The 12504-nt window shown below is 32.3% G+C and overlaps 1 protein-coding gene across 4 annotated transcripts in view; it reads right to left on the reverse strand.

The window, feature by feature from the left end:
* LOC127728230 (semaphorin-5A-like) overlaps window positions 1-12504 on the reverse strand; it is a 104891-nt gene that overhangs the window by 33808 nt on the left and 58579 nt on the right. For all 4 annotated transcript variants that reach the window (XR_007994054.1, XR_007994053.1, XM_052235476.1 and 1 more), the window contains exons 5-10: window positions 11612-11710; window positions 10235-10448; window positions 9704-9792; window positions 8989-9021; window positions 4715-4887; window positions 1322-1454 (exon numbers count right to left, since the gene is read on the reverse strand). Coding sequence is in view for 2 of the 4 variants with exons in the window: in XM_052235476.1 (XP_052091436.1) it covers window positions 1322-1454; window positions 4715-4887; window positions 8989-9021; window positions 9704-9792; window positions 10235-10448; window positions 11612-11710 (741 nt within the window). In the remaining 2 variants the exon portion in view is untranslated. The remainder of the gene's footprint in view (window positions 1-1321; window positions 1455-4714; window positions 4888-8988; window positions 9022-9703; window positions 9793-10234; window positions 10449-11611; window positions 11711-12504) is intronic.

Raw genomic sequence — 12504 nt, forward strand, 5'->3', positions numbered from 1 at the left:
TACTTTTACCTAAATAATAAAATATAAAACATCATAAAAATTTTCAATTGCATAAAAACGGACATGCCAACGTCTTTCTTGTTCAAAACACAAATTCACATGCAATATAATTATTTGTTACCTACAATTTTACGCTACAGTACACTGTGAAATTCAATAAAAACTATGGTTTTTCAAAAAAATATTGTGGGGGTCAATTCAGGTTTGATTTTAATGAATTTGAAACGAATAGAAGCAGAATTGTCACTGGTTTATTTTTTATTTGGTTATAATTTTGTTGTTTAGGCGTTTTTACCTTCTGTTGAAATAAACACGAGTCGTTTTGTGTACCTGCTCCTGCGTGTTTAACTAAAACAAAAACAGTGGTAATATAGTCATACTAACTCACAATAAGATACTCAGATTTCTGATTAGAGTCATTCTAATAATTTCTTTGAAATTTTGAGATAGCACATGAATACTTGTTTGAATTCATGATAGACCGCACCAAGTTATTTCTCTTTCATGTGCCCATTTTTCCTTTCTTGGAGTAGGGGAGATAACCCGCGTAACTAACGACGCACGTTTTTTATCCTAAATTCCGCTAGAGGCGTGCAATTACGTACACTTCGCCTTAATCGATTCCTTTGGAATTTTTTCGCTGACTTTCTCTGATCTAGATGTTTATATATATGGATAATAAGCATGTTCCAGAGAGTTAAAAAGCCAGTAGAAAAAATAAATTGAAGTTGGTACTCCAGGAATTTATTCGCATAGCAACATTCTAAACCAATTTTACATCAAACTTCTATAGCCTGCTGTACTCGTCATTTGCTACTTAAGAAGGGAAATGATAACATTAAAGGGAAGTTGTGTTTTTTATTTCAACTTATTTCTATTTTTACTATTTACTCGAACGTTTTCCCGTGAATCCATAATTGATAGCATCCTTGCTAAAATGGGACAAACATTGAGAAGATATAGTTTTCTGTGTTAAAAGGGGAGGTTATATTTTGTCACTAGATTTCCCACTGAACTCTAAATGAAGTGGAACAAAGCTTGACAGAAATACTTTATTTCACGTTTAGTTGCAATTTTTTATTATCAGAATGATGTTTAGGAGTTCCCATTGCAAAACATAGACTTAAATTTGCCTTTCTACATATGGGGAGCTAGCAGTAAGAAAATCTTTCAAACTTTTGATTTATTATTGATTGTAACTCAACAAAACTGATTCATAATATATAATATATGCAGTTGCATTTCTGTTTAAGTTCTGCATGTAAGAAAAAGTTTGAATTAGTTTGTAGGGGGGCCTTGTTCTTTCTCTCCTGTTACCCACCTGTAAAGGTTTTTCACTAGTGTCTCTCATCCAGGCAGATCTAACATTCTCCTGGTATTTGTAAGCTCCATTAAATACAGATGAGAATGCTGTCATGTTGTAAATACACACTGCTGATCCTGATATACTGTTTCTGGAAAAAATATATCAATGTTCTTATTATAACTGTGTGTGCATTTACAAAGCTAACAAGTTTAGGAATTATTCTTCAATTTTTTTATTTTTCTCTTTATAGAACTATTGATGAAAGTTAGAATTATACTGTTGTTGTCCCATCATTGAGTCTTGTATTTTTGGGATTGAAGTCTTATAGTTTGAAACATGACTAAAATATTTCTGTTATTTTTCTGCATTGAAATTCTGTACTGTTTACACAAAATTGTATCTTCCTGAACTGCTTATGACATTGCTGTCTGAAATCTTATATGAATGGAATGAACTCATGTCAGCAGGTTATTTTGACCTTCAGCTTTCATCAAGAGTAAGAATTCTTAAAATATTGTCTATTTTTTAGTTTGTATTGGATATTTCATCTTTAATACCTTTATTTTTAGAGTTGAGAGCTTTTCCTGTAATAGATTAAAAGGGGGAGGGTTGAGATCTTAAACTAGACAAAGTGATGCCCCTCACACTCCACTCTGAATTATCTGTATTATAACAAAGTCAATGTAGGACTTTCTTTGAGGTGTAATACCACCAAATCATAGTACGTCACATCAGGTTGCATACGAAAATAGGTTGAAAAAAAATATTCCCATGAATTTGACAGTTGTAGGTAATTGATCCTACATTTCATTGCAGTAAAACATTTCTGGGTCATAAACATATATCTTGGGTATTTCAAAGCACCATTATTTTTTTATTTGGGGTTTCTATAGAATATTTTGGAAACTTGAGGTTACATGGTTACTAAAGCTTGTACACAGGTTAAAAAAGGGGGAAAATTTGATTGGTTAACTTCCAGTGATGGTTATTTTCTTATATGCAATGAAATGTTATGTGAAATTTTTTTCTATAGTACTGGACAGGATAAAACTTTACTCATGCCAAGTATTTCTTTATTTAAAACAAAGATAAATTCTGCAAAATTTTTTGAAAAGTGCAAATTTAACAAAGACAAATAGGGGAAAATCAATGGTGGTATTACACCTTGAGATATTATTGTGTCTGGGAGACACAAATGATGCCCCTGCAGATGCAAAGTGTTATTTTGACATACACAAATTTGAGCATGGGAGCACATAGGTCTATGGTTCACTATAGGAGGAGTTATCCGGAAACTCTATGCACCTCTTATGCAAGTATATACTCCAAAATGACAAAGTTCAACTATCTCCCAAAAGAGCAAATATTAACAAGAGTGCACATGCTGAAATGTCTCGCCTACTATACTGACCATTGATTTTATGTTGATAGTCCTGCATATAAAGTTTTACTACAAGTATCACATTAACATTTATGATCCAAGAAAATGAGGTCAAGGTCAGATAAACCAAGCCGGAAATACATGTACACCTTTAATACAATCATTCCATACACAGAATATAGATGACCTATTGCTAATAGTATAAAAGAAACAGACCAAACCATGGAAATTCTACATTAACCAATGAACCATGAAAATAAAGTCAAGGTCAGTTCAACCCTGCCAGACAGACATGAACACCTTAAAATCATTCCATGCATCAAATATAGTTGACCTATTGCTTAAAGTATCTAAGAAACAAAGTTAACCAGGGAAACTGAACATTGACCAATCAACCATGAAAATGAGGTGAAGGTCAGATGATACCTGCCAGACAGACATATACACCTTACAATCATTCCATACACCAAATATAATTGAAATATTGCTTAAAGTTTAAGAAAAACAGACCAAAACACAAAAACTTAACATAAACAATGAACCATGAAAATGAGGTCAAGGTCAAATAAAACCTGACAGACTGACATGTACATAGTAAAATATTTCCATACACCAAATGTAGTTGACCTTTTGCATACAGTATCAAGAAAACAGACCAAAACACAAAAACTCAACATTGAGCAATGAACCGTGAAATTGGGATCAAGTTCAAATAAAACCTGCCAGACTGACATGTACATCGTAAAATATTTCCATACACCAAATATAGTTGACCTATTGCATACAGTATTAGAAAAACAGACCAAAACACAAAAACTAAACTATGACCACTGAACCATGAAAATGAAAATGAGGTCAAGGTCAAATAAAACCTGCCAGACTGACATGTACATCGTAAAATATTTCCATACACCAAATATAGTTGACCTATGGCATACAGTATTATAAAAACTGACCTAAACACAAAAAATAAACTATGACCACTGAACCATGAAAATGAGGTCAAGGTCAGATGACACTTGCCAGTTGGACATGTACACCTTACTATCATTACATACAACAAATATAGTAGACCTATTGCTTATAGTATCTGAGATATGGACTTGACCACGAAAACTTAACCTTGTTCACTGATCCATGAAATGAGGTTGAGGTCAAGTGAAAACTGTCTGACAGGTATGAGGACCTTGCAAGGTACGCACATACCAAATATAGTTATCCTATTACTCATACTAAGAGAGAAATTAACATTACAAAAAATCTTATCTTTTTTTCAAGTAGTCACTGAACCATGAAAATGAGGTCAAGGACAACGGATATATGACAGATGGAAATTTCATATCATAAGGCATCTATATACAAAGTATGAAGCATCCAGGTCTTCTTCCTTCTGAAATATCAAGCTTTTAAAAAAGTAAGTTAACGCCGCCGTCGCCGGATCACTATCCCTATGTCGAACTTTCTGGACAATAAAAATCAAAACCCTGACCACATGCACACCTTCAATATATGTACAAACAGCCAGCAAAGTGAAAACTTCCTAGCATTCAAATTGTAGGAGGGGTTATGTGGAATAACTATATACCCATAATGGGACAGACGGACGGACGGACAGGGGTAAAACAATATGCCTCCCATCTTTTAGTTGCGGGGGCATACAAACTAGTTTGATCCTACCACGTGTCTATGTACCTGTTCCAAGTCAATACTATGTTTTCCCAGGGAAGACACATTTGTTTTAAAACAGACCGACCATAGAAATTTATTATGCCTGAAAGGGAGTATAAATGGTAGACGAGTTGATTTTGGTCTATAAACTATGGCCCTGAAAAACCTTCAACAAAATAAAGGCAAACAGCTTTTTCAGGTTTTTATTCTTTTCAGGATTTTTCTTTAAACATGACAGTGATCATAAAGGAGCATATGATATCCTTCACATTTGTATGTGAGAAACCTATTACGTCTCACAATTTGTATATTTGATAACTGAGAGTATGATGATAAATAAAACAAACATGAAAACTTACTCTGATGTAGTGAAAATTGCAAAGAAAAATTTTTCAGTTCCTGAGTCTAGAAAATATGTACTCTGTATTTGGTCAAAATAAAATGGATATTTTCCTGGTATCGAGCAATTCATCCTGGCCTTAACAAATGTGGTCCAATTATCTTCAAATAATAAATCTCCTCCTGCATCACTCTGAAAAATTATTTTTGAGATGTTCGGTAAAAATACAAGAGTGAATTATCTATTATACAAATATCTCTTCAACATGTAAAAATGGATGTAACTCAATAATAATAATTAGCCTATGATGTCAAGGTTAAACTGACAAATTGTCCTTGCAATTATGTAACAAGCTAACAATTATAGGCTTTAAGATAAAAACAGTTAGAATATAAAGAACTGATCTAACCACCGAAGTTATTGAAGCAGGAAAAATCATATCAAGGTCCGATGAACAAGAACGCCTCACAATTATTCTAAAGACGTGTATGACTGAGATTAACGTCCATTTCTCCTAAATCCCTGTGCCTCAAATATAGCACAGGGATTTAGGAGAAATGCATGTTAATCTCAGTCATGCATATCCAAATAAAATGCTTCGCTGGGCGCAGCTTGATACGACCGCAGAGGTCGAACCCTGAACAGTTGGGGCAAGTATGGACACAACATTTAAGCTTGATACAGCTCTGAATTTGGATTGTGATTAAATATTTGACACAGCATAGGTTTCTGACACAGAAAGAATGTGGTCTAAGAACTTCAATTTTTTTAATTTACCTATTATGGTCCAATGTCCAAAATCAAAATACATGGCTAGATTCAGCATATCAAAGAACCCCATATATTCAATTTTTGTTGAAATCAAACAAAGTTTAATTTTGGACCCCAACTTGGACAAACTTGAAAACTGGTCCCATAATCAAAAATCTAAACACATGTTTAGATTCAGCATATCAAAGTACCCCCTTTTGACCTCAATATGAACCAATTTGATAGCGGGCCCACAAAATAAAAAATCTAAATACATGGTAAGATTCAGCATATCAAAGAACCCCATATATTCAATTTTTGTTGAAATCAAACAAAGTTTAATTTTGGACCCCAATTTGGACCAACTTGAAAACTGGGCCAAAAATCTAAAATCTAAAAACATGTTTAGATTCAGCATATCAAAGAACCCCAAAAATTCAATTTTTGTTAAAATCAAACTAAGTTTAATTTTGGACCCTTTGGACCTTAATGTAGACCAATTTAAAAAACGGGACCCAAAATTAAAAATCTAAATACACGGTTAGATTTGGCATATCAAAGAACCCCAATAATTCAATTTTTGATGAAATCAAACAAAGTTTAATTTTGGACCCTTTTGACCTCAATATGAACCAATTTGATAGCGGGCCCACAAATAAAAAATCTAAATACATGGTAAGATTCAGCATATCAAAGAACCCCATATATTCAATTTTTGTTGAAATCAAACAAAGTTTAATTTTGGACCCCAATTTGGACCAACTTGAAAACTGGGCCAAAAATCTAAAATCTAAATACATGTTTAGATTCAGCATATCAAAGAACCCCATATATTCAATTTTTGTTGAAATCAAACAAAGTTTAATTTTGGACCCCAACTTGGACCAACTTGAAAACTGGGCCCATAATCAAAAATCTAAACACATGTTTAGATTCAGCATATCAAAGAACCCCAAGAATTCAATTTTTGATGAAATCAAACTAAGTTTAATTTTGGACCCTTTGGACCTTAATGAGACCAATTTAAAAATGGGGCCCAAAATCCAAAATCTAATTACACGGTTAGATTTGGCATATCAAAGAACCCCAATAATTCAATTTTTGATGAAATCAAACAAAGTTTAATTTTGGACCCTTTTGACCTCAATATGAACCAATTTGATAGCGGGTCCACAAATAAAAAATCTAAATACATGGTTAGAATCAGCATATCAAAGAACCCCAAGAATTCAATTTTTGATGAAATCAAACAAAGTTTAATTTTGGACCCTTTTGACCTCAATGTGGACAAAGTTGATAACGGGGCCCAAAAATCAAAAATCTAAATACATGGTTAGATTCAGCATATCAAAGAACCCCATATATTCAATTTTTGTTGAAATCAAACAAAGTTTAATTTTGGACCCTGATTTGGACCAACTTGAAAACTGGGCCCATAATCAAAAATCTAAATACATGTTTAGATTCAGCATATCAAAGAACCCTAAAAATTCAATTTTTGTTAAGATCAAACTAAGTTTAATTTTGGACCCTTTGGACCTTAATGTAGACCAATTTGAAAACGGAACCAAAAATTAAGAATCTAAATACACGGTTAGATTCGGTATATCAAAGAACCCCAATAATTCAATTTTTGATGAAATCAAACAAAGTTAAATTTTGGACCCTTTGGACCTCAATGGGGACCAATTTAAAAACGGGGCCCAAAATCCAAAAACTTAATACACGGTTAGATTCAGCATATTAAAGAACCCCAAGAATTCAAGAATAAAACCCCATTGAAATTGATCAAGAAATAAGCAATTTATACGAAGTATCTTCTTTTGCACAATACTGTGCAATTGAATATTTCTTGCTATTGTGCAATACTGTAAAATTGACAATTTCTTGCTATTGCGCAATATTGTGCTATTGGATATTTCTTGCTATTGCGCAATACTGTGCAATTGAAGATTTCTTGCTATTGCGCAATACTGTGCAATTGAAGATTTCTTGCAATTGTGCAATACTGTGCAATTGAAAATTTCTTGCTATTGCACAATACTTATTATATAATAATTTACACATCCTGTTTGGTGTTTATCTCCTACCATATCATTATTATTTGCTTTTAAATATTAATCAGAAATAACCAACTTAAAATGGAAAATTTTAAAAGAAAAAAAAAAGGGAAAAAAAGAAAAAAAAAGAAAAAAAAAAATCCCCCCCCCCCAAATTTTTTGAACCCCCTTATGATTCATCACCCCCAAACTCAATCCCAGCCTTCCCTTTGTGGTATGGTACCTTGCAGTACAATTTCAGAGAGATCCATACACTTGAACACAAGTTATTGTCTGGAAACTAGAAAAATGCTGATTTTTGGCCCCTTTTTGGCCCCCAATTCCTAAACGTTTTGGGCAATTACCCCCAAACTCAATTCCAGCTTTCCCTTTGTGATATGGAACCTTGTAGTACAATTTCAGAAACATCCAAACACTTACACACAAGTTATTGTCATGAAACTAGAAAAATGCTTGTTTTTTGCCCCTTTTTTGGCCCCTAATTCCTAAAATTTTGAGGCAATTACCCCCAAAATCAATTACAGCCTTCCCTTTGTGATATGGAACCTTGTGGTACAATGTCAGAGAGATCCATACACTTACACACAAGTTATTGTCTGGAAGTTACAAAAATGCTTATTTTTGGCCCCTAATTCCTTAACTGTTGGTACCATAACCCCCAAAATCAATCCCAACCTTCCTTTCGTGGTATTGAACCTTATGGTAAAATTTCATGGAGATCCATTCACTTAAACTAAAGTTAGAGTGCGAAAACCAATGTGTCTTCGGACGACGCCGGACGACGCCAGACGACGACGACGACAACGACGACGACAACGCCAACGTCATACCAATATACGACCAAAAAATTTTCAATTTTTGCGGTCGTATAAAAATGACTAGAAAAGTTGACCATTTCCAGACCCTATTAATTATAGTTACTGAGAAACTAAACTGATAGCAAAAACTTAACATTGACGTAAGTAAGTCACTGAAGCACGAAAACGAGGTCAAGGACAGTTGACATATGCTAGATAAACAGAGACTTTGAGACCAAAAGCCATCTACATACCAATTATGATTTGTCTTGCTCTTCAAATTTCTAAAGCATTGAGCTTTATATCATTAGTTAAACACTGTCGTTGTTGCTGTGACTGGATAAGCATACCTTTGAAACATTTATAGCAGATCAAATGAATACTAATGTTCATGAAATGATTAAGTTTTTGCATTTGAGATATGCTATAGATTAATCATTATATCATGATATGGTGAAGTAAAGTTTTTGGCAACTTTTTGCTATCATAAATCTACAATATTATAAAACTGATATACCACAGCATAATACCATTTGGTGCGGTAAAACTCTCAAATTTCTGTTAAAACTTATTATATCATTTACCTGGTAACCTTGGATTTGTATCAAAAAGATTCTGTTAAAATTGAAATTGGATTAATTGTTCAACAAAAGGATAAAGATAACAGTGACAAAAAAAGTTCATACCTTACAAACTCTTGCCACACGTGAATAGATTCTCTGAAATAGAAAAACTAAATTGACATTTATGATCATTGTAAACAGCTAAATTTCCCTTGTTAAATCACATACAGCACAGCTTAATTTTTTTTTTTAAAATAAGGATGTTGAAGCAAGGGATCTCCTTCTTGTACAGTGATTTTTTTTACACCTTTCTTCTTGAATTCCTTTCAACAAATATATAGATCAAGAACAGCATGTATATACATCTTTGTCTTTTGGTTATTTGTGTGTTGGGTTGTGGTCACATTGACATTTTCCTCAACTCTTTTCATTCAAATTTATAAAAAAAAAAAAGTCAAATTACAAAGGATTTTGGTTAAAATCATTTTCTTCCTATAGTCAGCAGAATTTTAAAAGGAAGCAACAAAAGTACATTGATTTAGTTCATGAAATCACACTTAAGTACAAAACTAAATATGTGCCCTTCCTGCAAGTCTGACTATTTTTTGTAGATCATTTTGGAAGGAAATTTTACAAATGAAACTAAACAAGACAACCAATATACGTTCCATTTTTGTTTGCTATTTTCTTTTCTTAACCAAAATATTACAAGTTCCACAAAATTATTGAAAATTCCCTTAAAAAGACAAATATAAAACTTGTGATGCATCTGGAGCTAAAGTTATACTTTTCACGGTGCAACCTTTAATCTTAAACAAATGTGTATTCCAATATATACCTTTCCACAATTGATATATTCAACAGCAACTTCCCTGTAGAAAAAGTAGATGTGATCATCTACCTCATAAGCTGAGACAAAATCTGGATCTGTGGAACAAAAAAACAAGAAACAATTAACATATTACAATATTTTGCCTGCAGCAATATTCAAATACCAATAAAATATTTATTTAAATATCAATAAAGAGCTGCACCATGAGCACATGATACACCTGTTGATATTTCAACGAATAAAGTACCACAGACGGACAACAGTTTACCACAATACATCCCGTAAATGGGTGTATAAAAACTACAAATTAAGTTAAACTTAATATTTTAGGCATCAAAGATGGAGTCAAGTCAAGAGACATATATAAGACAAGGTTATTGACTGTAATGTTATTTATATAAATTTCATAATCATTTTAACAAAATAAAACAAATATAAATCATCAACAAATTCATCTTTTACAAGTGTTCTTACTGACTTAGTTTCCTTCATTTCCTTAAATATGTTTACTTAAAGAAAGAGAGGTTAACTTCTTACCATTTAACCATTTAGAGTTATATTGCTTGGTCCTTAAAGGTCTGCTACCCATTGGTCTATAAATAGCTTTATCTCTGCCTTGTATATCTAACACTGTGCCACTATAGTACATTTTATCCTTTGTCAAGACTGCTGTTGAATTGTGGTCTGGTGTAAATGGACAATATCCAACTGCATGGAATTCATCTTGCTCTATCACAGTCAAATTTTCTGCCTGATCACAAATAGAGAATTGTTGCTTTAGAAAATTTTTCAGCAAAATAAATCCTCTTTAATGTGTTTGTACTTGTACTACATATTAGAAATCTAACATCAGCAAGCAGGAAAGACATCCAGGATCAGTCAAGACAAATGGAAAGCGTATCTAAGGGTGGTTTAGATATCTAAGTCTTGCACTCTTGTGAGTGTTTGATTTCTTTAACTTGCCTGTTAAATGTTCTATATTCATAAAAAAAAAACATTAAAAAATCACTAAGAAGACTAAGCCTAAAGTGATTTTTCTGGTTTCTCTCAGGTTTTACAAAAAACTTGATTCAAAGAAGTTACAGACTAATAACTGAATAAACTCAAATTTGGAGATTTAGTAATTTCTTTTAGGAGAATGGACCGAATATAAAAAGATTTTTATTGTTTGGTACTTTTTCTATCATGAAAGGATATTATTTCAGATGTTATCAGGAGCTGAAATGTCAAGAGATTTGTATCTCAACATAAAACCAGAGTTATTTCCCTTCCACTACAAGACCCTAACTATTTTGTCTATTTGAAATTTTGAGTAGCATAGGAATCCTAATCTAATAAGTTTGGGGGGAGTCTTAAAATTCATTTATATATATATAATTTTTAAAATTAATTTAAATTGGTATTCTAAATGATATGAGAACAGTCAACAATCCCATATAGAAGGACTAACAAAAACATGACCAAAATAAAAAAAAAAAGACAAACAAGTTAACAAAAAAATTAAATAGAAAACAAGATTGAGCAAAACCAAACTCGCCAAAAACAAAGCTAAACTTAAGTGCTATTGAAGAGTCACAGTTCCTGCTCCATTAGTGACACCCGTCCTGTTTCTGTTATTAAAATCTATTAATCACACACAAATGGCATATACAAAGGCCATAGCGTAATGCAGGTAAATGAGGCAAATACCTCACTTTTGAATGACGATCGGATTTGAGAAACATCTTTTTTTATGAAAAATTTGGCATCTGAAATTATTAATATGAGAGGTCAAGCACAACATTATTTAATGTTTACACAGCATACACAAATTTTCCATTCAGTAGAAACGACAGCTTTACATTATATCTTATAGTAAAGGTGACATGGACTTGCATACAAATTGTGTCTGCAATGAGGACAAGTCATACTTACACTTCTCCAGATACATTTTGGTTTAAATGCATATGTTCCACATGTAAACAACGAGTCTCCATGAACAAAAACAACTCTTATAAAGTTGTGGCAAGTTTCCTGTAACAGAAACAACATTGTAAACACTACAGTAAAATTCAGTGACACAGAGTTCAGGTTTCAGCTATAAGTTTTTATTTGAAATTCTTTGATAACTGATACAACCCTCATTATGGATCAATAGAGGTAGTAATTATAAGATCTACAACAGTTATCTCAAAAACTTCTACATATAAAAAACCATGTACTTAAACATGTTGATCAAACCATATAGCGTAAGATGTTATCAATTTAAAAATTGTAGCCCTGTGTCTTGTGATCTGTAGAATTAGTAATGATATAAGTCAAGTATTCTGTACTTCTAATACTAAAGGATATCTTAGTGCGACTACTTTGATACAGATTTGATCCTTTTTATTTGCAGGGCAGATCTATTGTTTTGTGAATTTGATAGAAAAAAGCTGGAAATATTGATCACATTTTGTCAGTATTAGTTTGTACTGTCTTTGGTACAGATTTTTACAGTAATATGGAAACAAATTTAGTTAGATTAAAAAATCAAGACAGATAAACAATAAGACACATTGATTTTTGGTGTTGGTAAGTCAATGATGTATACCACACATCTAATTTTATTTCTACTTTTCAGAAGTGCATTAGTAAAACAGAAAAGATAATTTGGGAGAGGAAGTTGTTGGTTTCAAAAAAATAAATACTATCAACATTTGAACATTAGGCTATGAATAAAATCTATTTTGTAAAAGTATAGCTTGGTATTATACTTGAAAAAAAATGACAGTTTTTAATACAAAGATTTATAACAATCTGTTCTATCTATGATCTGTATCATGATG

Source organism: Mytilus californianus, unplaced genomic scaffold (assembly GCF_021869535.1).
Source record: "Mytilus californianus isolate M0D057914Y unplaced genomic scaffold, xbMytCali1.0.p SCAF_2, whole genome shotgun sequence".
NCBI classification, from domain to species: domain Eukaryota; kingdom Metazoa; phylum Mollusca; class Bivalvia; order Mytilida; family Mytilidae; genus Mytilus; species Mytilus californianus.